Genomic DNA, 25871 nt, shown 5'->3' on the forward strand with positions numbered 1-25871 from the left:
AGTTTGGATAGATGGATGGATGAGTAGGTAGGTAGGTAGGTAGGTAGATAGATAGATAGATAGATAGATAGATAGACAGACAGACAGACAGACAGACAGATAGATATCTCTCTCTTAGGTCTTCACTCAAAAGTTAACTTCAGAAGGGGCCTTCCCTGGATCCCCATCCCTTCCTTCATCTTTTTCTCCTTGGAATTTACTTTCTTACATATTATATATTTTACTTACATATCTTTTTCAGTCTTCCTCATTAGAAATTAGCTCTCTGAAGGCAGGAATTTTTGTCTGGTTCACTGCTGTATCTCCATTGCTTAGATTAGAACAAAGCCTGGCACACAGTAGGCACTTAATACAAAAAATTTAAATAAAATACACATCTTCAGATGCACATACACACACATAAACATAAATCTCTAGATGGTCCTAATAACAATCAAATATTAATAAAGCATAAATTTTCACTAATCCTAAGAGATCAGGTCAATATATCACAAGACAATGGGTTGTACAGTTGAAAAGAAACAAAATTTAGTATTTCATTGTGAGGAGAAACATCAGATTGTAAAATACAAACACTTAAGCTAAACACATGGGTACAAAACATTTTATCAACATTACAAGTGAAGTTTAACTATATAAACAGAGAATGAACCAGTAGCTTAGGTTTACGTCACTCTCGAGGATGAAATCAGGTGCCATACTTAGATCAAAAATCGATTAGTAGCTGTGCACAGTGGCTCATCCCCATAATCTCAGCATTTTGGGAGGCCGAGATGGGCAAATCACTTCAGGCCAAGAGTTCAAGACCAGCCTGGGCAACTCGCGAAACCCCATCTCTACAAAAAAATGCAAAACTTTAGCCCGGTGTGGTAGAGCACACCTGTAGTCCCAGCTACTCAGGAGGGTGAGGTGGGAGGGTCGCTTGAGCCTGGGAAGTGGAGGCTGCAGTGAGCCATGATTGTGTCACCGCATTCCAGCCTGGATAACAGAGTGAGACCCTGTCTCAAAAAATAAAATAAAATAAAATAAAATAAAATAAAATAAATAAATTAGTGAGTAACTCAGACTCTTCTTACTGATCTGAGTCATTTTTCTTCTTCAACTTTGGTAAGTTTACTGTAACCTTCTGAAACTTTCTGAAATAAATTATTACTCAGTGCTTGGAAATTATAAAAATAAATATCCTTATACCTCCAGGAAATATAATAAAAAATAAAGAAATGATGACATGAATTAAGCTTACAATATTAATATATATCAGATTAGATGTAACATAAGTTTGGAAATATTTTATAATCATATTTGTTTCTATTCAAGGTTTGAAGTATTGAGTCACTAAATCTGTATTTTAAGCTGTTTAAAGGGAATTTGAATATTTATGAAAAATAATTTTCAGATTTTATTAGAAATAAGTATAAATTGAACATTTCACTCTATGCACACATATATTCACTCTATGCACACATATATTCACTCTATGCACACATATAAATCCTTCATTCTTTCCTCTTTCATTTGTTCTGATATGTTTTTATAGACGCTCTTCAGGCAATACCCAATATTATTACAGGTTCTGACTATTCAAGATGGCCCAGCTGCCATATCACCAGTTTATTTACCTACATCCATTCAGATAAAAAAGAAATGTATTGCCCCACACCTTCATCTTCCTCATTACTCCCAATAATGGAAATGATTTAGTCTCTAAAAATTTTAGGCATTAACTGCTTTACTTTTACCATTTGTTAAAAATGACTGATTCTTTCTGCCAGCAATATCTTTGTCTGATATCTCCAGCCACAAAGAAGTTATCCATACACTTCTTAAACCAAATTTATTTATTTATTTATCTATCTATCTATTTATTTATTTATTTATTTATTTATTTTTTGAGAAGGAGTTTCGCTTTTGTTGCCCAGGCTGGAGTACAATGATGCGATCTTCGCTCACTGTAACCTCCACTTCCCAGGTTCAAGCGATTCTCCTGCCTCAGCCTCCCAAGTAGCTGGGATTACAGGCACACACCACCACACCCAGCTAATTTTGTATTTTTAGTAGAGACGGGGTTTCTCCATGTTGGTCAGGCTGGTCTCAAACTTCCGACCTCAGGTGAACTGCCCGCCTTGGCCTCTCAAAGTGCTGGGATTACAGGCATGAGCCATCACACCCTGCCTTAAACCAAATTTACAGCCCACCCACAAAAGATCTCATTTACAATTTAATTTTATTATATTCTGCCACAGAATATGTTTAGCCACATACTGAAAGAAGAAAATTAAGTAATTCCTTGAAGATGAAAAGCCATTCATTAAACAAATGAAACCATTATTCCCTTAGCTTTCCATTCTCTCTTTACAGGCAAATGGTGAGTCACTGTGACAAATGATTTCAACTCCTTAAGGGGGAGCCTGTTAAAGAATTTTACTTAGTGAATTTTAAAATATTCATCCATAATGTGAAAAAAACTAAGAAACACTAAAATAATTTTATCGACAAATAAAATGTAACAATTATCTCAGTTTTATGAAGGCTGTGTATTCAACTTTCATAAACTTGTTATATCATAAGGTTTCTCCTCAGGATAAATAATTATGCCACGTAAAAAATTAAGGTTTTCTCTTACGTATAGCAAACATAGAATGTGTGAATCAGCACTCTAATTCCATGAGGCAAAAATCTAATACAAATTAAGCAAAAAAAAAAAGAAAAAAGAAAAAAAAGGAAATTTATTGGATCACAAAAAATGAAAAAGGATGGTGATGGTGTAGCTGTCAGGAATGACTGAATCCAGGAGCTCAAACAATGTCATCAGATTTCTGTCTCTCACCATTTTCCTCTGCTAAAGATTTCTCTTTGGGAAAGCTTTCCTCATGAGTGGCAAAAAGGCTACTGGTGAGTTTTTAAACTTATTAAATCCTTGAAACTTGCAATTCTAGAATAAAATCTCTCTTACTACCCATAGGAATACTCACAAAGGACTTCATTGATCCAGACAGGGCCATTTGCCAATCCCTTATCACTAGGTTGGGGGAAATAATTGGCCAGCCTGTGACCAATCCACAGCTGTCCCTGATTAACAGTTTCATCAGAATCATATGCATTGAGGGTGGGGTAAGCAGGTATAGAACAGATCGAAAAGTAACAGATGTGGCCGGGCATGGTGGCTCACGTCTATAATCCCAGCACTTTGGGAGTCTGAGGCGGGTGGATCACCTAAAGTCAGGAGTTTGAGACCAGCCTGACCAATATGGTGAAACCCCGTCTCCACTAAAAATACAAAAATTAGCCAGGCATAGTGGCAGGCACCTGTAATCCCAGCTACTCAGGAGGCTGAGGCAGGAGGATTGCTTGAACCCAGGAGGCAGAGGCTGCAGTGAGCCAAGATTGCACCACTGCACTCCAGCCTGGGTGACAGAGCGAGATTCTGTCTTAAAAAAAAAAAAAAAGAGTCTAACAAATGTCTACTACTGAGCTACTTTAAATAATGGATACTCATTAACTGAAATATGAACTACATTCAAATAATTACTAACCAAAAAGAACTCACTAATATTCAATAAGGACTGAGTGGTAACCAAATGTTTTCTCTCTTATACTTGTTATAATCAGAGCATTTCTCTATTATGAATTCTCTGATGTCGTCTAAGGGCTGAGACACAGCTAAAATTATTCCCACATTCATTACATTTATAAGGTTTTTCTCCAGTGTGAATTCTCTGGTGTAGTCTTAGGGACAAGATCTGATGAAAAGCCTTCCCACATTCATTACATTCATAGGGTTTCTCTCCAGTATGAATTCTTTGATGTTGATTAAGATATGAGCCACAACTGAAGGCCTTTCCACATTTGTTACATTCATAGGGTTTCTCTCCTGCATGACTTCTCTTATGGTGAATTAGAACTAAAGCATCACTGAAGGCTTTCCCACATTTACTGCATTCAAATGGTCTCTCTCCAGTGTGAATTCTATGATGTCGATTAAGTTGTGAGTCAGTCCTAAAAAACTTCCCACATTTGATGCATTCATAGGGTTTTTCTCCGGTATGAATTCTCTGATGTTGATTCAGGTGTGAGCGATAGCCAAAAGTCTTCCCACATTCACTACATTTGAAGGGTTTCTCTCCTGTGTGAATTCTTTGATGCAGAGTAAGGGCTATGCGTCTGCTGAAGGCTTTTCCACACTGATTACATTCGTAGGGTTTCTCTCCAGTGTGAATCCTCTGATGTTGATTAAGGTGAGCACTCTGTCTGAAGGCTTTGTTACATTCTTTACATTCATATGGTTTCTCACCTGTGTGAATTCTCTGATGTTCAACAAGGAAGGCATAACGGCTAAAGGCCTTCCCACATTCATTGCACGCAAACGGTTTCTCTCCAGTGTGGATCCTTTGATGTTGAGCAAGGTGAGCACTCTGTCTGAAGGCTTTGTTACATTCCTTACATTCATAAGGTTTCTCCCCAATATGAGTTCTTTGATGTTCACTGAGAAAGAAGTCGTGGCTAAAGGCTTTTCCACAGTCATTGCATGCATATAGTTTCTCTCCACTGTGAATTCTCTGAGGTTGAGTAAAGAATGAGTAACAGCTAAAGGCATCACCACATTCATCGTATCCATGGGGTAATTTTCCAAAATGAGTGGTCTGATGTTGAGTAAGTAATGAGTGGAAACTTAAGAGATTTGAAAAATCATTACTTTCATAAGGTTTCTCCCCAAGAGGAATTCCTGTATCTTTACTAAAGTACATACTCTGGTTGAATTCTTCACATTCATTACCTATCAAAGATTCCTTCTCAACACGGAGTCTTTTGTATTCAATTATGGCTGAATTTTGGGGGAAGAGTTTATCATAAATATCAAATTTATGTACTTGCTGTATGGTAGGAACTTTCTGTTGTGTTAAAAATACTGATTTCAGGGGTATGCTTCTCCCAGAATTACTAAATTCATTGTCTCTTTTCCCAGTAGAGATTTCCTTAACAGCTGTCACTTGCATGAAATGCCTCTCCGCATTTCCCTGATGTAGCTCAAATTCACCCTTATATTTCCAGGCTTCTCTGAAATTGGAGCATTCAAGGCCATGACTTGCTAGCCTTTCCATTACCATCTCCTGGGATATTTCATCTTCATCAATAAACCATTTTGGAGATAATTCCTCAATTTTACACCAAGACTCCCAGTCTGAAAAATATCAAGAAAGCAAATGTCTCCTTTGTTCTTTTGCTATGAGGAAGAAAAATGTTATAGAAGAAATGGAAGAATTTAACTGGGGGGAAGGAGGGTAGAAAGTATGCAGTTCTAATAGCTCCCAAATATGGCCATGCTATATGAACAAAAGACAATGGAAGCACAAAGAATAAAGAGAGCTGAGAAGGGAAGGTATATGTGTTGATGATGGGGAGGTGGTAGTTGGGGACACAGGTAAAATGCAGGTCATCAAAAGGCAGGCAAAGCTAAATGCTAACAAGATAAGGAATTGAGGATGTCTGATTAGATCACAGCCAGTTTCCCTGCCTCTAGTCTTTAAACCCTCCAGTCCATCCTGCACTGGTATTCATAAGACTGAAAGCTCCATGAGGGCAGGGACGGATGTTTGCCCCTTTTTCTTCTACTGTTGCATCCAATGCCTTGGACAATGTCGGCAAGTTGTTAAATGGATGACTGCTGCCAGATTAATCTCATAGCAACTTTTTCCACTAATGCTGTTCAACAACTTCTAAGATTTTTATCAGGGTCCAGCGAAAATTTATGTATATTTTTTCTCAGTGACTAAAAGAAACCTAGTGGTCAGCTTTTCTCATCATTAAGGGAAAATGATGCCTATTGAGAAGATATGTGATACTTTCAGGAGAGGATATTGGTTGGGGTAAGGTAGAAATAAAACTATTTTTTAGAAGATGATCTCAAAAAATGAGAAAGTCCTTTCACACCACAATAATCAGCCAATATATTCAAATACATAGAACCTATTAGTAGGTCCGAAGTACCTAGTAGAGGGGGGAAAGCCTGACACAAGGTCTTTCTACCTTTTGTAAATTCTGAAAGCTCAAGCCTGTGCAGGTGATAATTCCATATGGCACATAATGAAGGATAAGCCAATATGATATAGATTATTACAGGTATAAATGTCAGGAAAAAAGAGATCAAAACTCACTAGCTTAGTTAAGGAATAATTCTTGGAGAATATGAGCTTGGTGTTCAAGGCTATAATCAGGATTCCAAAATATAGTGACTCTTTCAGTGACAGAGACATTTTCATGTTTAGATGTGGTTAGGGATTATTTTAGAACTATTATTTTGGCATTTGGGGGTTAAATAGATAGAGTCTTTGCCATAACAGTTTCTCATCTATTGAAAAGTAAAGCTGTCTCCAGTATAGGTCAGAACAAAATTGAAAAGGAAATATTATTCATCTGTATCTTTCTTCTTTCCAATACAGCCTTCACCCAAGGAAAGCCTCATCCCTATCAGTCCGTCCTATGCACAGCTTTGGTTTTTCTTAGCCTGTCTACACCCAGGCCTGAGAGGCCTTGTTGGCCTGTCCTTTGTTAGGTCCATACCATTCATTCTTTCCCTAGAAATATAACTACTTCTGTTCCCTCACTCACTTGCCTGGATCTCATCTCTTGTAGGCATTACCTGAAGCCACTATACTCCATCCTACCAAAAATAAATCTTTACTCCAGGCAAATAGCAGATTTATACAATCACTAACTTAATGCTAAATAAAAGAAGTCTGATGGGAGAAGACTACAGACATTTTCCAACATGGGAGACTCTGAGGTGCCTGGAGCTCCAACCACTATCTTTACACATAGACTTACAGATTGGATCCCCTTGATTAAAAGACTGTATAGAGCTATGCTATCCAATACGGTAGCCACTAAGTATAGGCAGCAATTTAAATTTAAATAATATTTTAAAAAGTCAGTTCCTTAGTCACACTAGCCACATCTTACGCACTCAAAGCCAAATGTGGCTAGTGGCTACTGTATTAGAAAGCACACATACAGATTATTTCCATCATCACATAAATTTCTACTAGACGCCAAGCATGGGGGTTCCCGCCTATAATCCCAACACTTTGGGAGGCCGAGGCAGGTGAATCACTTAAGGCCATTAGTTCAAGGCCAGCCTGGCCAACACAGTGAAACCTTGTATCTACTGAAATACAAAAATTAGCTGGGGGCAGTAGTTCACATCTATAATCCCAGCTACTCGGGTGGCTGAGGCACAAGAATTGCTTAAACCGGGAGGTGGAGGTTGCAGTGAGCCGAGATCACGCCACAGCATTCCAGCCTGGGCAACAAAGCTAGACTGTCTCAAAAAAAAAAAAAAAAAAAAAAAAAAAAAAAAAAAAAAGAAAAGAAAGTTCTACTAGACAGAACTGGACAGAGATCCACATTAATATGACAAAGATCTTATGGTAAATGAGGAAACAACAGAAAAACAGGGGAAAGAGTCCGTCAAAGGGAGAACAGAGCTCTGAAAAGAGAAAATGGATAGTGGTAAGAACTATCTTATACATCTCAGTAAGCTGAAGGATATGAAAATGAAGAAGGGTACCCGGATGTAGCTAAACTAGTGGGGCAGAAGCCAGATTACAAGTGATAAGACAGTGGAAGAGAACCTGAGGTGAAGGCAGTGAGTTGAGATTACAACTGCTATGTAAGTAATTGGAAAAGAGAAGGGAGTAAGGTTGGCAAGAACACAAAAAAAGTCCTACAAAATGTTACAAAATTCTTCTAAGGAAGATTTAAATGAACTCATGTAATATATAATTGCAACAAAGCAAAAAAATAATATATGCATATGTTTTTACCACAGGTTAATTTATATCAGGTCAGTTTCAACCAGAATTCCATAAGGATTTTATTTCAGAACTTAACAAAATTATTTTAAATAAACTTGGACAAAAGTAATCAATAATATAAAAGAAAATTATGAACAAAAAAAAGAACATTCCAAAACCAATAATAGGACCTAAGCCCTTGCATTTTATACCTTTCTTCCACCAAAATCTCTGTGAAAGAACTCAACCAGGGTTGACTTGTAAAATTCCCTATCATTGTGGAAAAGGTCAAGAAAAAAATATCAAGAGAAACACACTTACAGCATTAAAAACCTGCAAGACACAGAGAACACAGTGAAGGGGAGCATGACCTCCTCACTACCATCCTGACCACATCTGCTTGAAGGGAATGAATTTGACATTAACCTTGAAAACTTGTGTGTGGGAGAAAACACAAAGTCAAAAGGCAAGGGACAATCTGAGAAAAAACAACTAAAACATGTATCATAGGAAAATGAATAATGCCCAGAATTTAGTTCTACTACAAATCAGTAAGAAAAAGACAAATAATCTAATTCTCCAAAAATGGAAGTATGCCAGTAATCCCAACAGTTTGGGATGCCAAGATGGGAGGATCGCTTGAGCCCAGGAGTTCTAGACCAGCCTGGGCAACACAGTGAGACCTCGTCTCTACAAGAAAAATAAACAAAAAAATTAACCAGGTGCAGTGGTGCGCATGCTGAGGTGAGAAGATTGCTTGAGTTCAGTAGAGGCTGCAGTGAGCCAAGATCATGCCACTGCACTCCAGCCTGGGCAACAGAGTGAGAACCTGTCTCAAAAAACAAAACAGAAAAATGTATGAGCAGGTAATTCACAGAAGAGAAAAACTTTATAGACAATGCATTCCTGGAAAGATGCTCAATAATATCACTAGTAAATTAAAACCATAAGAGCATTTCCCTTCCTCGTATTAGCAGAAATTTCAGTTAGCCAATATTAAGGACAATATCAAAACCTTAAGTTGAAGAATATCAAGAGAGGAAGGAAACGCCATTCTCAGACACTGTCATTGTTAGTACGAGCATAAACTGATACAATCACTTCCCAGAACAAGTTGAGTATCTTGTAAATTAAAACATGCACTTCCATGTTCCAGCAATTTTACTTCAAGGTACACATTTTTTTTTTTTTTTGAGACAGGGTCTTGCTCTGTCACCTAGCCGAGGCTGGAGTCCAGTGGCACTATCACAGCTCATTGCAGCCTTGACCTCCCAGGCTTAAGTGACCCTCCTACCTCAGTCTCCTAAGTAGCAGGAATAATAAGTGCACAGCACCATGTCAGGCTAATTTTTTTATTTTTATTTTTTATTTATTTTTATTTTTAAATTTTTTTCCGAGATGGAGTCTTGTTCTGTCACCCAGGCTGAAGTGCCGTGGCGCGATCCCAGCTCACTGCAACCTCCACCTCCCAGGTTCAAGCAATTTTCCTACCTCAGCCTTCCAAGTAGCTGGGATTACAGGAACACACCACCATGCCTGGCTAATTTTTGTATTTTTAGTAGAGATGGGGTTGCACCATGTTGGCCAGGCTGGTCTTGAATTCTTGACCTCGTGATCCACCCACCTCGGCCTCCCAGACTGCTGGGATTACAGGCATGAGCCACCACACCCAGCCTGAAAGTGCTTTTTAAAAACTATAAAACCCAGAAAATATAACATAAGACAATATATAGGATTAAGCCCAAATTTACCAAAAATGTAATTAGACTTTCACTTATTAAAATGAAAAGATAATCAGATTGGTTTATAAAGTAAAACTCAAATCTGTATTGCATATAAGCCCTACACTTAAAGTTATTTTTAAAAGTTGAAAATAGGCTGGGCATGGTGGCTCATGCCTATACTCCCAGCACTTTGGGAGGCCGAGGCAGGTGGATCACAAGGTCAGGAGTTCGAGACAAGCCTGGCCAATATGGTGAAACCCCGTCTCTACTAAAAATACAACAATTAACTGGGTGTGGTGGTACGCACCTGTAGTCCCAGCTACTTGGGAGTCTGATGCAGGAGAATCGCTTGAACCCGGGAGGCAGAGATTGCAGTGAGCCAAGATCGTGCCACTGCACTCCAGCCTGGAAGACAAGAGCAAAACTCTGTCTCAAAAAAAAAAAGAAAAAAAAAAATCAGCTGGGTGTGGTAGCTCACACCTGTATAATCCCAGCACATCGGGAGGCCAAGAAGGGTGGATCATCTGAGGTCAGGAGTTTGAGATCAACCTGGCCAACATGGCAAAACCCTGTCTCTACTAAAAATACAAAAATTATCAGGCATGGTGGCGAGCACCTGTAATCCCAGCTACTCGGGAGGCTGAGGCAGGAAAATCACTTGTACCCGGAAGGCGGAGGTTGCAGTGAGCCAAGATCGTGCCATTGCACTCCAGCCTGAGTGACAGAGCAAAGGCTCCATCAAAAAAAAAAAAAAAAAAAGCATAAAAAATAAAGGAAACACATTCTCCCATACAGTCTTAGGAAAGAATGTAGGCTGCTGACATCTTGATTTTAGCTCTGTAAGGCCTACTTTTTACTTCTGACCTCCAGAGCTACAATAAATTTGTGTTGTATTAAGCCACTAAATGTGTGCTAATTTGTTACAGTAGGAAAAAAACTAAGCAGACAACTTTTCTGGAGGGGAATGTAGCAATTCCTTATAAAACTACGTATATAGGGCCGGGCACGGTGGCTCATAATTGTAATCCCAGCACTTTGGGAGGCCAAGGCTGGCACGGATCATGAGGTCAAGAGATTGAGACCATCCTGGCCAACATGGTGAAACCCCGTCTCTACTAAAAATACAAAAATTAGCCGGGCATGGTGGCATGCGCCTGTAGTCACAGCTACCCAGGAGGCTGAGGCAGGAGAATTGCTTGAACCAGGGAGGCGGAGGTTGCAGTGAGCCAAGATTGCCCACTGCACTCCAGCCTGGTGAGAGAGCGAGACTCCATCTCAAACAAAAACAGTACAAATGGACCCGAAATAACTAACCTAAGTAATTTTGGAAATAGTATTTTGGCTGGACACTTTAAGACTAAAACAAAAAGTACTATACACAAATACCTAAATCTAGCTGGTAAATTTGTTTCTCACAGAGAAATAGGTTAGAAATTCTGAAACTACTTTATGTATATACTAAGATTGAACAAATAGGTAAATGTATTTTTTCTCATTATCAGAAAAAGAAATTACAAATAAGTAAAGGAGGAAGGCTACAATAAACCCTGTAAAGTAGGACTAGAAATCAAGTTATTAATATAAACTGATAGTTTTAGTATATAAAAAGATAGAGGTAATAAAAAAATGGGAAAAAAAGAGGCAGAAATAAATATAAGGGTGTGTGTGTAAATATCTATCTATCTATCTATCTATCTATCTATCTATCTATCTATCTATCTATTTCCTAGCTTTAGCTGCTGTCAAGGCCAGAAGCAGTGACATCCCAGTAGCCTAGAGCATACCTAGCTTGGTTTCTAAACACCATTTCCCAGTAAAGCAATGAGGGCTCCTTGGAGAAGTGGTTGATTCAAGGCTGGGGCAAGGAAAATAAGAGAACCTGGAATACCTTGTGCCAGAAGGAAGGACATGCCCAAAAAATGCATGGGGGCATGTCAGAAGGTCAAAGCAACCAATGCGAAGGAGATTCCAACATTCAAAGCTGGAACGATTTGAGAAACATAATGATTCATTGGATTTACTTCATAGAAATAAAAATCCATAAATCCAAAAATAAATCCATTTAAATTTTATGAAGTCATTAAATTTTATGAGGTAAATTAGATTTACCTCATAGGAAAAAAATCCATAAATATAATTGAATATATAAGTAAATGGAGGGGAAGGAGCAGCTCTTCCTACAGAACAATCCCAATTAGTATACACAAAGAAAAGAGGGAAATGGAAAAAATCAACATTAGGTTAATACCACAGTAATAATAGTTGAAGAGATCCAGCAATAAATGCTACAATAAATGGGCAAAAATTACAGATGAAACTGAATAATCTCAAAGTATCTCCCCCAAGATATTTATTAATTGCAAATAGAAAAATAAGAACTTTATAATGGAGAAACCAAGCAGACACTACCTTCACTAAGTGTGCAAAGTTAACATCACCAATAATAAGACATATCGACATTATACATCCTTTGGAATGATGCACTGAGAGAGATACAACATTATTTCTGTGATATTCTTTGCAAAAATGCACTACCTCAATCTAATTATGAGAAAATATCAGATAAATCAGATAGATCCAAATTGAGTGCATGCAAATATAATGAGCCATTTGTGTAGAGTGAAGCGTATCTGAGGATTCCAGGAGAGATTTCTCCAAGAAGATGAAGTCAATAGATCACCTAATATGTCCAACTGTCTTGAAAGATTCAGACAATTGATGGTAAGTCGGGAACTGGATTAGGGATATGTATATATAAACTAAGCAAAAAAAAAAAATGACAAACAAAATTCCCAAGTCATTATTAACTCCAGGGAAAATAAAAAGGTGTAGAGAAAAAGTAACTTGGCATATGCACAGCACAGCTATGACTAGCACTAAATGGCCATAATAAAATAAATGCTGAATAGTGACTTAATCAAAATTATGACATTGATAAGATAGGGGATGGGAAATGTGTGTATTTGTGTGTGTGCGTTATGTGTTGGATTCAGGAGAAGAAAGTGCTAACTCCTTATTTTCTTATAAGAAGATACCGAATAAGGGCTCACCCTGAAAAAAAATCAAGAGTGGCAACATAAACATATTTTTGGAGACATGAAGGTAACACCAAAAGAAACTACGAAAGAAAAGAAAATGGATAGCTTTAGGAAGAGGGAAACTGGGGAGCCGGGAACAAGATCCCTTCTTTAAGGGAAAAAGCCTTCTATAGGCTTTTTGGTGCAAAGGTAATTGCATTTTTTGGCAAAACTGCAATTAGTTTTGCACCAACCTAATACTACTACTTGATTCTTTAAACACTGTGTGTACATATCTTTGATAATTCTGATAAAAATAAAAACTCTGAATAAGAAATCTAGAAATGTAATACAATTCTAACCATAAAAGGAAAAGAGAGCTGAGGATTGAGATTCAGGGTATAGGTGGAAGATCAGAGAGTATAATTTGATGGAAAGAAAAAGAAAAAACCCCAGGGTGTGGTGAGGTTTCTAGGGAAGCACATACTAAGGAGATTTCAGTTCTCATCCCACCTGAAGCTCAAAACAGTTTCCTACTTACTACTTGGTTGAGTACCTTACAATAGTCCTCCCTGCCTGGTGATCTGTCACTCACCTGCACAGTGACCCTGTGACATCTTTCTCTCCACCATCCACGGTTCTTTCCCTTGCTCCAGTAAGGAGATCATGTTGGGCTTAGAAATGGAGAGTCCTGTTCACAGGGGAAGAAAAATGAGAGCAAGAGACAGACAGACATACAGACAAACAAATCAACATGCCACAGCTGTTCTAGGACGCAGACCCAATCTCTTGATCATCAGGCAAGAATGGACATTAGAGGAAGGGCTAGAGAATGGAATGACACTTGTATGGATGAGGAAGAGGATGAAGTTTCTGCCGTGGCAGTGGTTCTCAAAGTGCTACGGCAGCTGCAGCCATCACCTAGGAACTGATTAGAAATGCACATTCTCAGGCCCCAACCCAGAACTACTGCGTCAGAAATTACAGTGGCGCTCAAACTTTAACAGACATCAGGGTCATTTGGAGAGCTTATTAAAACCCAGACTACTGAGCCTACTCCCAGAGTTTCTGATTTTGTACATCTAGAATGGGGCCTCATAATTTGCATTTTAACAAATTCCCAGGACATGCTGATGTTGCTGTTCCAAACCACCATTCTATCGCAAAGGGAACTACTCATTTCCAACTCTATGAAATTACTTCATACGCTGGGCGCGGTGGCTCATGCCTGTAATCTCAGCACTTTGGGAGGTTGAGGTGGGCGGATCGTCTGAGGTCAGGAGTTCGAGACCAGCTTGGCCAACATGCAGAAACCCCATCTCTACTAAAAGTACAAAAATTAGCTGGGTGTGTTGGCAGGCGCCTGTAATCCCAGCTACTCAGAAGGCTGAGGCAGCAGAATTGCTTGAACCCAGGAGGCGGAGGTTGCAGTGAGCCGAGATTGCACCATTGCACTCCAGCCTGGGCGACAAGGGCAAGACTCTGTCTCAAAAAAAAAAAAAAAAAAAAAAAAGAAATTACTTCATGTGTTCAGAATGTCTGCCAAAAGTAAATTAATTAATTAAAATTTAAGAAACTTAAAAAGTTAAAAATATATACATATTTCAAATCATTTCCTGGGAACAGGAACAAGAAAGGCAAGTAAGTGCTTTTAAGATGTCTTAAGATGTCCTAGATATTCTCAACAGAGGAAGCAAAAACACCCCAGAGGAAGATTTTTAAATTATGGGGGAGAAACATCCTTACCAAGCCATACCAAGTTCCTGTAGTTCTCCAACATGACATCTCTGTATAAATCCTTCTGAGATGGCTTCAGCCATTCCCACTCTTCTTGAGAAAAGTCTAGCGCCACATCTCTGAAGGTCACCAACCCCTGAAATAAAAAAATTCTTGTTCACCAGGTGCCCAGACATCCATATGGTCCTAGCAAAAAAGATGAATTTGGCCAGAGTTCAAAGCTCTAAGTGATGCGAGGAAAATAATTATTAGAGAACAATTACATGATGAGTTTTGTCAAATACTTTAAGAGAAGAGAAATATTAGAAATGGACTCACTGTTTGAAAATTTTACATTTTTTTTTAGGCCGGGCGCGGTGGCTCAAGCTTGTAATCCCAGCACTTTGGGAGGCCAAGGCGGGCGGATCACGAGGTCAGGAGATCGAGACCACGGTGAAACCCCATCTCTACTAAAAAATACAAAAAAAATTAGCAGGGCGTGGTGGCGGGTGCCTGTAGTCCCAGCTACTCGGAGAGGCTGAGGCAGGAGAATGGCGTGAACCCGGGAGGCGGAGCTTGCAGTGAGCCGAGATCGCGCCACTGCACTCCAGCCTGGGTGACACAGCGAGACTCCGTCACAAAAAAAAAAAAAGAAAATTTTACATTTTTTGTAAAAAAGACATATATACACAAAATTAGGTTATAACAAGAAACAGCAAAGACTAAGTTGTATGCATATACTAAGTATAAAGAAAATCTTATATGGGGGATTACTTTATATTCCCCAAATTGAGATCAGGTGGGGCAGAATAGGAGAAAGGCCTTGAACTGGGCTTTAACAAAAGAGTATGGCCTGAAAGTTAGACTTTATATGTAAGGAGAAACGTCCAGGAACATATCCTGAAGAAATAGTGAAGTATATGTGAAGCGACTTAGACAGAATTTTCATTGGAAGGTTATGCAAAAAATCTGGAAAAAACTTACCTGTTCAAAAATAGAGTTTAGGCTATAGCACTGAACTGTAGGCTGAATGAAGGGAAAGAGATCTGTTTTATAAGCTGATATCTATCCAGTGTCTATTACAAAACTGATCACATTGTAAACTCTCAGTAAATATTTGCTACTCAGGGAATAAATGGTATGTGTTTCCTATAAAATGTCCATATGAAGAAAGAGTATTCAGTGCTTAAAAATGATAGGGTTCCAGTCTGTACAGTATGTTCTCTTTTTTTTAATCAAAAATAATGAAATATCAGGCCAGGCACAGTGGTTCATGCCTGTAATCCCAGCACTTTGGGAGGCCAAGGCAGGCAGATCACCTGATGTCAGGAGTTCGAGACCAGCCTGGCCAAAATGGTGACACTCCATCTCTACTAAAAATACAAAAATTAGCTGGACGTAGTGGTATATGCCTGTAGTCCCAACTCCTAGGGAGGCTGAGGCAGGAGAATTGCTTGAACTCGGGAAGAGGAGGCTGCAGTGAGCCAAGATCGTGCCACTGCATTTCCAGCCTGGGTGACAGAGCAAGACTCCGTCTCAAAAAAAAAAAAAGAAAAGAAAAGAATTATCAAATATGGTTATTCTACATAGTGGAATTATGGCTATGGCTGAATGTGTCTAGGGAAAAAATTACACAACTCCATAGTGTTGTATAACTTCCATGTGCTCCTCTACTCTTTTCTGAGTCCTAGGAGGCTGACTGCATCAATAAACTCCCTTGTCCCATCCCATATTCTGTTGGGTTCAGCCACAAGCAAGAGATGAAAGGAAGGTAAGTAAGGCAGAATACTTATTCCCCTGGCTCCCTCCCTGGGTGGGAGTGCCACCCTGGGTGGTCTCTGTCTTTCAATCAAAGTTCAGAGCACCTGTCAGGGGCCCCTCCACCCAGCTCTCTGTCTCTGGATTCAAAGATCTAGGGTTAGTAAGAGAGCTATGCTGTTATGAGCCCCGGAGCACAGCATGAGCCTTCACAGTTTCTCTATGTCCTGATAATACTTGTAAATAGTCGCCTTTTGAGTGCCTTGCTAGAACCCTGATTGATAAAACATGTTGACACAAAGTACTTCTTGCAGATGGCCAGAGAGTCCTCAAAAGCACTGCAGAACCACTCTACTATGCTTCCCTAATAAATTCACTCTCCCCCTCTCCTGGTGACTATTTCATAACTCTCTCTCGAACCACCATCAACTCATCCCGTTCTCACTTTGAACTTCCTCATCCTCCAGCCACAGTATGTACTTACCCTTCTGTATCTGTACTGACACCTGTATATTCTGTCTGCCCTCCATGACTATGGATAAAACTCTAGGCTTTGAAGACTAGTCCCTCCACTTGCCCACACTAAGACATTTTCACCTCTCTCCCTTGTACTACCAACTACTCTCACTTTACTGGATCATTCCAATCAGCAAATCAACTGATGCAATGTCTTCCGTCTTGTAAATAAATACACAGATAAATAAATAAATAAGTTCCCTTCCATGATCTCACTTTAGCTATTGTCCCATTTCTCTACTCCTCTTAATAACAAAACTCTTCCGATAAGTTGTCTAGACCAGTGTTATCCACCAGAAATATTTGAGTCACGTATATAATTTGAAATTTTCCAGTAGTCACAAGAAAAAAATAAATAGAAAAAATATCATTTTTATTTAACCCAATATATCGAAAATGTTATCATTTCAACATGTAATCAATATAAAAAAATTAATGAGACTTCTTATACTCTTTTTTGTACTGAATCTTCAAAATCTGGTATATACTTTGCACTTACAGCATATCACAATTTAGAGTACTCATATGTGCCTGCTGGCTACACTATTGTAAGTCTAAATTCACTGTCTTTTTTTTTTTTTTTTTGGAGATGGAGTTTCGCTCGTGTCACCCAGGCTGAAGTGCAACGGCACGATCTCGGCTCACTGCAACCTCCACCTTCCGGTTCAAGAGATTCTCCTGCCTCAGACTCCCGAGTAGCTGGGATTACAGGCATGCGCTACCACACCTGGCTAATTTTTGTATTATTAGTAGAGACAGGGTTTCACCATGTTGGCCAGGCTAGTCTTGAACTCCTGACCTCAGGTGATCTACCCGCCTCAGCCTCCCAAAGTGCTGGGATAATATAGGCATGAGCATGAGCCACTGCACCTGGCCTTTTTTTTTTTTTTTTTTTTGAGACAGGGTCTCACTCTGTTTCTGTTGCACAAGGTGGAATGTGTACCACATGAATCATAGCTCCCTGCTGCCTCACACTCCTGGGCTCAAGTGATCCTCCCACCTCAGTCTCCCAAGCAGCTGGGACTATAGGCATCTGCCACCATGCCTATGTTTTTGGATTTTAGTATTAAAAATTTTTTTAGAGACAGAGTCTCCCTATGTTGCCCTGCATACATAGATGGTCTTGAACTCCTGGGCTCAGGTGATGGTCCCGCTATCTTGGTCTCCCAAAGTACCGAGATTACAGCTATAAGCCACCACACCTGGCCTCCATTCTCCCTTAAACCCACCACAATGATGTCTTCATCCCAGTCATTCCATGAAGTAGCTCTTGTCAAGAATATTTCCATGTTACCAAATCCAACGGTGAGTTCTCAGTCTTCGTCTTCTTCAGTCCCTCTCAGAAGAACTTAGCTCAGGTGATCATCCCATCCTTGAAACACTTTCTCCTCTTGGCTTCCAGAACCCACACTCTTCTGGTTTTCCTTCTACATCAGCTCTTCTCAGTCTCTTTTGCTGGTTCCTCCTCTTCTTGTGTGGCTCTAAATGTTGAACATCCTAAACTCAGTCCTTCAACCTCTTTCCTATCTACATTCACCAGAACCTTGCCCTCAAGATAATCTCATCCTGTCTCATGCTTTAAATACACTAAAGACGTTTGGGCACGCTGGCTCACCCCTGTAATCCTAGCACTTTGGGAGGCCGAGGCCGGTGGATCACGAGGTCAGGAGATCAAGACCACTCTGGCCAACATGGTGAAATCCGTCTCTACTAAAAATACAAAAATTAGCTGGGCGTGGTGGCATGTGCCTATAATCCCAGCTACTCGGGAGGCTGAGGCAGGAGAATCGCTTGAACCCGGGAGGCAGAGGCTGCAGTGAGCCGAGATTGCGCCATTGCACTCCAGCCTGGGCAACAGAGCAACACTCCATCTCAAAAAAAAAAAAAAAAAAAAAGAAAAGAAAAGAAAGAAAGAAAAAAAAAAACAAAACACTAAGGACTCCCAAATTCACATCTATAGTCCTGAACTCCAGATGTATAATCAGCATTCCATTTGGATATCCAAAAGGTCTCTAAATATAACCAGAATTCAATTCTTGATGTCCATCTCACTTCACATTGTCTTTCCAGCTCAGTAAATGACATGCCCATTCATGTAGCTGCCTAGCCAAAAATCTCTGTAAGCATCCTGACTTCTTCCTCTCACATGCCACAACTAATCCTTGATCAAATCACATTTTCTATCTCCAGTCTATACCCAGAATCTCACTAGCTCCAATGCCACCGCCATGGTCCAGGCTGCTATCACCTCCTGTCTGGATTACTAAAAGAGTCTCCTGACTGGCCTCCCTGCTTCCACCTGTACTCCCCTGCTATCTGTTTTCACTTTAAGGCATAAATCAAATCAGATTACAAACGTTCCAATGCCTCTCCTTCACTTAGAACCAAATTCAAATTTCAGCTCATGACTTGAAAGGGCCTACGTAATTTGGTTCCCAAGTATAACTCTGACATCATAGTGCTCATTTCCTTCCAAGGACAGACTCATTGCTATTCCTGGAATACACCAAACATGCTCCCACCATAATAACTTTGTACTCCCTCTTTTAAAGCTCTTCCCCAGATCTCCACAAAACTTACCTGCTACTTTCACTGAAGTTTTGCTTTGCTAAATGTCACTTCCTCAGAGAGGCCATCCTTGACCTCCCTATTTAATAGATCACTCAGTAATCAAACTCTATATCTTATTTCACTTGCACTCATCGCCAACTCAACAAATCATCATCCATCTAAAGAGGATAGCTCTGCTCCATCACACATTTGAGCATAACGCTGAGTAAAAAAGATACTAAGTGTTTTGTAGAAGGATTATATGAACAAAAGATGGAGAGAGAAAAGTGGAAGGGGTGCTCATTGGGCTATTTGTGACTTTCCCTGTGGTCCGAAAGTCCTGAAAAATGAGGTCAAATGTCTGAAAACAAAGTGAAAGAGCATGCTTACCTGGGACATGGCTTTACAAAGCCCCACAGCCATTCCTCCTTCTTCAGTTTTCTCTTCTGAAGAGGAACAAAGTCCTGAGAAGGGAGAGTTAACAAAGAAATGATGATGTGCCAGCCCTATGTTTTTGGTCCAAGACCCACAAAAATAGAACTATTGCCCCTTTCTTCTCCCTACATGGGCCAGCCTCACCTTTTCCAAGATCTGGCCGGGGGTGGCGGGGTGGAATCCAATGCTAAACTTAACTCTCAAACTCTTGATTTATATATTAAGGATGCATAGCCTGAACTCAACAAAAGCCAAAGTCTGTCCTACAGCCAACAAGGTGGTTCATGATCTTGCCCTGGCTGCACCTCTGACCTAATTTCCTACCCTTCTGCCCCTTGCTCGCCACACTCCAGGCACACGTCTTCCTACTGTTACTCAAACACTGTGTACACCCCTCCTTCAGGGTTGTGACCTTTTCCTTCTGACTGGAACCTTCTCCCAGACACCAGCATGGGCCACTCCTCTTTATTCCTATCTGCATTCGGGTGTCCCTTCATCAGAGGGACTTCCCTGAAAATTCTACCTCGAGGGAACCCCTGTTCCAGGTACTCCATTTTTCTTTACGCTGAATTATTTTTTTCTCAGCATTTATCACCACTGGACATGTTACATACTGCTTTGTTTCTTTATTGTTTCTCTTCCCATACAAGATTGTAAGATCCAAGAGAACTAGGTTTTGTTTGGTTCACTGGTGTATTCTAATGACAGAACACCACCAAACCATTGTCGTCTCTCAAAAATATTAGATAAATGAATAAATAAATTTTACTGTGCCTTATGTAATATAAATATACAATGTTAACTCATGCTGTGTTGGGCAAGTAATTTTAATCTTCCTGTGCCTCACAATCAGACTAGGTCTGACATGATTAATCCCACAATCTCACATACACATAAAATTCTCACCCAATCACAAACATATACACATTTACACAATCAATGGCATAATCTCTCTCTCACACACATACAGCCGTATTAGCACAAAGATAGACTGTCACACACAGTTATCTCATTGTGTCATCTCATTTAATCCTCAGAACTACTACTGCTCCACAAAACTACAAAGATAGGTATTAATATCTCCACTTTACTGGTAGTAAAAGGGAGGTTCCAGAAGCTTAAACAACCAACTCAAAGTCAGGGGTCCAACTAAAATGTGACCCCAAAACCAGTCCTCTTTTGAGAGGCCACGATGTCTGAATGGGAAATATTCAACACAACCCGAGTAATCAATGCCATATATTCCTTAGAGAGGCATCTTTAGAGATGGCAGATGTTACCTTTATTTCTCTACAGAAATGCAGCCTGAGGGAAACATCGCCAAATTTTAATACTAAAGCAACAACAAACTGGGCAATCTGAAGTAAGTTCCTTGTCCTCTTAGAGCCAACATTTCTTCATCGTAAAAATAGGGACAGGCTGGGCACGGTGGCTCACACCTGTAATCCCAGCACTCTGGGAGGTCAAGGTGGGCAAATCACTTGAACCTAGGAATTCAAGACCAGCCTGGGCAACATGGCAAAACTCCATCTTCTCAAAAAGTACAAGAATTAATCGGGCGTGGTGGCATGTGTCTGTAGTCCCAGCTACTCGAGAGGCTGAGATGGGAGGCTTGATTGAACCCGGGAGGTAGAGGGTGCTGTGAGCCAAGATTGCACCACTGCACTCTAGCCTACAGGACAGAGCAAGACTCTGTCTCAAAAAAAAAAAAAAAAAAAGAAAGGGACAATTGTGGTTGACCTAGAATTCGGTATACATCACCCCCCAATTTCACCCCCTAATTCTGGACTACTTTGCACTAGGCAACTCAGTCCCTAGCAGTTATGTCCTTAGTGTACTGCAGCTTGAAATTGTCCATAAAAACTGCAGCAGGGCTCAGCGGCTCATGCCTGTAATCCCAGCACTGTGGGAGGCTCTGGTGGGCGAATCATGAGGTCAGGAGTTGGAGACCAGCCTAGCCAACATGGTGAAACCCCGTCTCTACTAAAAATACAAAAACTAGCCGGGTGTGGTGGTGCGCGCCTGTAATCCCAGCTACTTGGGAGGCTGAGGCAGGAGAATCACTTGAACCTGGGAGGCGGAGGTTGCAGTGAGCTGAGATCACATCATTGCACTCCGGCCTGGGCAATAGAGTGAGACTCCATCTCAAGAGAAAAAAAAAAAAAAAAAAGGCGAGACCTCTAGAGCTTAACTGCTTGGGTTTGAGTTCTGGTGCTGTCACTTGCTAACTGTGTGAACTTGGGCAATTTTAATATTTCTGTGCTTCATACAACAATCCCACAATCTCATATATACACACAAATTCTCACCCAATCACAAATATATACAGAGTCACACAAACACTCCCATAATCTCACACAATACACAGCCACATAAGCACAAAGATAGATGGTCACATACAATTACACCAACAGAGATAAACAATCACACACAATCACACACAAAGTAGCATACCACAGAAGTCACACATCTTGTCACAATTACCGATACAAAACTATACCTGCAGAGACAGATGGTCATAGTCGCACAATCACACTTGCTGTCACACACATTCAAACGCAATTGTATCCGCAGAAACAGGTGGTCACATAACCACATACATGCATTTACACAAACACACAATGTCACACCCCAGTCTCTCATAAACACATACACAGCTACACCTGCAGAGACAGTCACACACAAACACACATATTCACAGTTTCACCCCCAGACACAGATGGTTACAGTCACACACAAGCGGGCGCACGCGCACAAACACAAACACACAGTGACACAAGATCACATTCTGTCACACCCGCAGCCTGTCACATAGTTGGTAACACAGTGAAACACACACGGCCTCCCCAGCGACTCCTGCCGGGTTCCCATCCCTGGCACGGCCGGTCCACCCGGAGCCTTCCCTTGACCTCCCGCTCTCGCCCCGGGCGCGGCCCCACTCACCTCCCGGCGCCGCGGGCTCTGCAAACGGGCCCCGCGACCGAGACCCGCGACGTCACCTCCCAGAATCCTCCGCGAGGAGGAGCGAGGCGAGGACTGAGGCTTGCAGGACTCTGAGCTCTGCGAGATCTGAACCAGCGACACCGCGTTCCCCATGGACCCCGCGAACCACGAGCCCCAGAACGCTTTGCGCCACGGCCGTCATCGTTGAACTACATCTCCCAGAGAACCCTGTGGCCCCCTCCACTGCGCGCCTGCCCCGCGGGGGCTGTTACTGGAGAGGGCTGTATGCAGTCCTAGGCTATCCAGTGACCGTAAGCTGCTGTGTGGGGGAAAGTGGCCAGGCTGCGCGCAGGGCTGACTGGTTGAATGCTTGGGTGTGGTGGTTCGTGTGTGACTGTTGCTGCACACCCTTATGCTTGCCGACGAAAGGAGCGGCGGATTTTGTCAGTGCAGGGAGCTTCTGTATTTTAAATCACGTCCCGGGATTGTGGGTAGCTGAATGTGAAAGTGATTGTGGATGAAAGAGACTGTGGCTGAAATTGGGGGTGACCGTTTCTGTTACTGTGAGGATACCACTAATCCGATGTGTGTATCTGACTGTCTCCCGGTCTTACTGTTCCTTCACCCCCATCTCCTGCCATGGGCGGGGTCTCTGGTATCTTTCTTTGAGGCAATCTCGGCGTTCACTGCAACCTCCGCCTCCCGGATTCAAGCGATGCTAGTGCCTCAGCCTCCCGAGTAGCTGGGACTACAGGCGCCCGCCACCATACTCGGCTAATTTTTGCATTTTTAGTAGAGAAAGGGTTTCTCCATGTTGGCCAGGATGGTCTGGAACTCCTGGCCTCAAGCCATCCGCCCACCTCGGCCTCCCAAAGTGAGGGAACCATAGGCATGAGCCACCACGCCCCGCCTGTTATCCTCATTTTTATGCCCCATCTCTGCCTGTACCTAATGTGATGCCAGTCACAGACGGGTGATTAGATTTCATTACTATGAGGTTGTTTGTTTGCACCAAAGCCCTAAGTAGTTTGGTAGCCGATAGCCCTGGTGTTTCTGCTGCTGTTGTTTCCACCTTTTCACTCTACAACTTTAGGGCCCAGCTTTAAAAAAACTGCCCACAGTCAGGACAAGAATGTGAGCCCGTGAGTGAAAGTTCCAGACTAAAGCAGCATTCTTCCCCATCTCCAGTCCCTGAAAGATCTGAAAAGTGCATCCATGTCAAGATCCTAGTAAGTCAAGATTCTTATGTGGAAGCAAAGGGAAGTTCTTGAGAATGCCTCCTTGGAGAATACGTCCTCCAATCCCCTGCCACAAAGAGCCCTCTAATTGCTAAGGCCAGATAATCTTCTACAAAAGGAGTGTGGGTATTAGGGTAGAACTGATTGCTGTTTACTCTGTGAAATTGGGCTTTATTACTTTCAGAAGAAATCAGATTTTTTTAAAGGCTCTACAAACATATAATAGTTGGGTTGCTTTAATGGGGAAATTTACAAATTCAGTGTTCTTTGGATGATAATTGTGGTTTGGTACTTGACAATTACATTAAACAGTTCTTCCCTGGACTTAATTATCAGGAAAGTTAGAGGTCATCTTGGATGTTTCATACCGAGGTGCTGAAATTTAAGATTCTCCATTCTTTTTGTTGAGACAGGGTCTCTCTCTGTCACCCAGGAGTACAGTGGGGCCATTTTGGCTCACTGCAGGCTTGACTTCCTGGGCTCAAGCAATCCTCCCACCTCAGCCACCCAAGTAGCTGGTACCACAGATGCATGCCACCACGCCTGGCTAAGTTCGGTTTTTAATTTTTTGTAGGGGTGTATATGACTATCTCCTTATATGTCAGTGATTATTGGAAGGCCTTTTGTCCTTTATTTTTCTTATATCACCAAGTCCAACACTAGTTTAAGTTTGGTCATTTCCACAGATTAGGCAGTGGTTCTGAAAGTATGCCAACTATGTGGCTGCACTGCTAAAACAAATAATGGTAGTGCTCTGTCCATCATGGTCCAGTCAAGAAAGCAGAACCACAAGGGAATTTAATTACAGGAAACTGACGACATAATGTTGGAGGGCTGAAAGAGCACAAAGGGAGAGATTTGTAACTTGAGGAAACAGCTAACACTCTAGAGCTTAGAGAATGAAAAGGAAGAGTTGGATTTGCCACTACCTAAGAGCTCTGAGGAGGGGGTCTCAGCCCGGCAGTAACTGGTTTTGGCAGTCTAGTGCCTAGGGAAAGATAAAGCATAATTTTCTTTGACCTTTTTTATTAAGATATTTTAAATGAATCCATACTCTAGTATTAATACTAGTGAAGAACCTCTCTACACAATAATTTATGAATTTCAAATCCATATAAATAAAAAATCCGGCCTGGCGTGGTGTACATGCCTGTAATCCGAGCACTTTGGGAGGCCAAGATGGGTGGATCACGAGGTCAAGAGATCGAGACCATCCTGGCTAACACGGTGAAACCCCGTCTCTGCTAAAAATACAAAAAAATTAGCCGAGTGTGCTCGCCGGCGCCTGTAGTCCCAGCTACTCAGGAGGCTGAGGCAGGAGAATGGCATGAACCGGGGAGGCGGAGGTTGCAGCGAGCTGAGATCACGCCACTGCACTCCAGCCTGGGTGACAGAGACTCTGTCTCAAAAAAAAAAAAAACTCCCCATGGCTAACTTCTGGGGAAGATAATTTGCATTTAATGGGTGACTTCAAAGACCCAAGAACTGCATAATTTCCTTTGTAAATGTTCTCATTTGTTACAATACTAAAAAATAAATATTTTTATCCAATCTTACAGTTGGGGGAATTGGGGTGCAGAGGTGTGATAACTTTAAAAAGTTCAGATATGCTGGTATGGGACAGGAAGCAACACTATTTACTTCTCTTTGGCATACATGCCCATGAAGGTAATAAGGTTGATCTTCCTTTATCAGAGCAGTAGTCTTTAAAATGTTTTGCTCTATGCCTCTTGAAATAATTTTGAAAAATAATAAAGCCCTTTTTACATTTTTAAATAATGCAAAGATATCATTTCTAGCATTTTTTTTTTATATATGGAGTCTCGCTCTGTCACCCAGGCTGGAGTGCAATGGCACGGTCTCGGCTCACTGCAACCTCCGCCTCCTGAGTTCAAGTGATTCTCCTGCCTCAGCCTCCCAAGTAGCTGGGACTACAGGCACGTGGCACCACACCTGGCTAATTTTTGTATTTTTAGTAGAGATGGGGTTTCGCCAGGTTGGCCAGGCTGGTGTCGAACTCCTGACCTCATGATCTGCCCGCCTTGCCCTCCCAAAGTGCTGGGATTACAGGCATGGGCCACGGTGCCCAGCCTCTAGCATATTTTGAATATTGATATTTTAAAATAACATTTTTAGGCTGGGCACCGTGGCCCATGCCTGTAAACCCAGCACTTTGGGAGGCCG

At 41.2% G+C, this 25871-nt stretch overlaps 1 protein-coding gene across 2 annotated transcripts; it reads right to left on the reverse strand.

Annotated features, from left to right (window-relative positions):
• Positions 1–342: 342 nt before the first annotated feature.
• Positions 343–22577, reverse strand: ZNF527 (zinc finger protein 527). 2 transcript variants are annotated; one of them, XM_003252703.4, is made up of 5 exons: positions 22450–22577; positions 19462–19535; positions 14278–14404; positions 13127–13222; positions 343–5179 (listed from the first exon to the last, which is right to left on the reverse strand). In XM_003252703.4, exons 2-5 carry the CDS (start codon positions 19492–19494, stop codon positions 3606–3608), a joined length of 1830 nt encoding a protein of 609 aa, XP_003252751.1. In that variant the 5' UTR covers positions 19495–19535; positions 22450–22577; the 3' UTR covers positions 343–3605. The 2 variants fall into 2 exon arrangements, with proteins under 2 accessions (XP_003252751.1, XP_012365727.1); XM_012510273.2 differs by having other exon boundaries at positions 14288–14404; positions 22450–22499.
• Positions 22578–25871: the final 3294 nt, after the last annotated feature.

The sequence above is a fragment of the Nomascus leucogenys genome, chromosome 11 (assembly GCF_006542625.1).
Source record: "Nomascus leucogenys isolate Asia chromosome 11, Asia_NLE_v1, whole genome shotgun sequence".
In the NCBI taxonomy this organism is placed as follows: domain Eukaryota; kingdom Metazoa; phylum Chordata; class Mammalia; order Primates; family Hylobatidae; genus Nomascus; species Nomascus leucogenys.

Excerpts from the sequence above, each read along its gene's own strand:
- ZNF527 (XM_003252703.4), bottom strand. The coding sequence starts at position 19,494 with ATGGCTGTGGGGCTTTGTAAAGCCATGTCCCAG. Across the intron at positions 14,405-19,461 it reads TTTGTAAAGCCATGTCCCAG|GGGTTGGTGACCTTCAGAGA; the intron begins GTAAGCATGCTC and ends TTTTTATTTCAG. Across the intron at positions 13,223-14,277 it reads CAGGAACTTGGTATGGCTTG|GACTCTCCATTTCTAAGCCC; the intron begins GTAAGGATGTTT and ends CCCTGTGAACAG.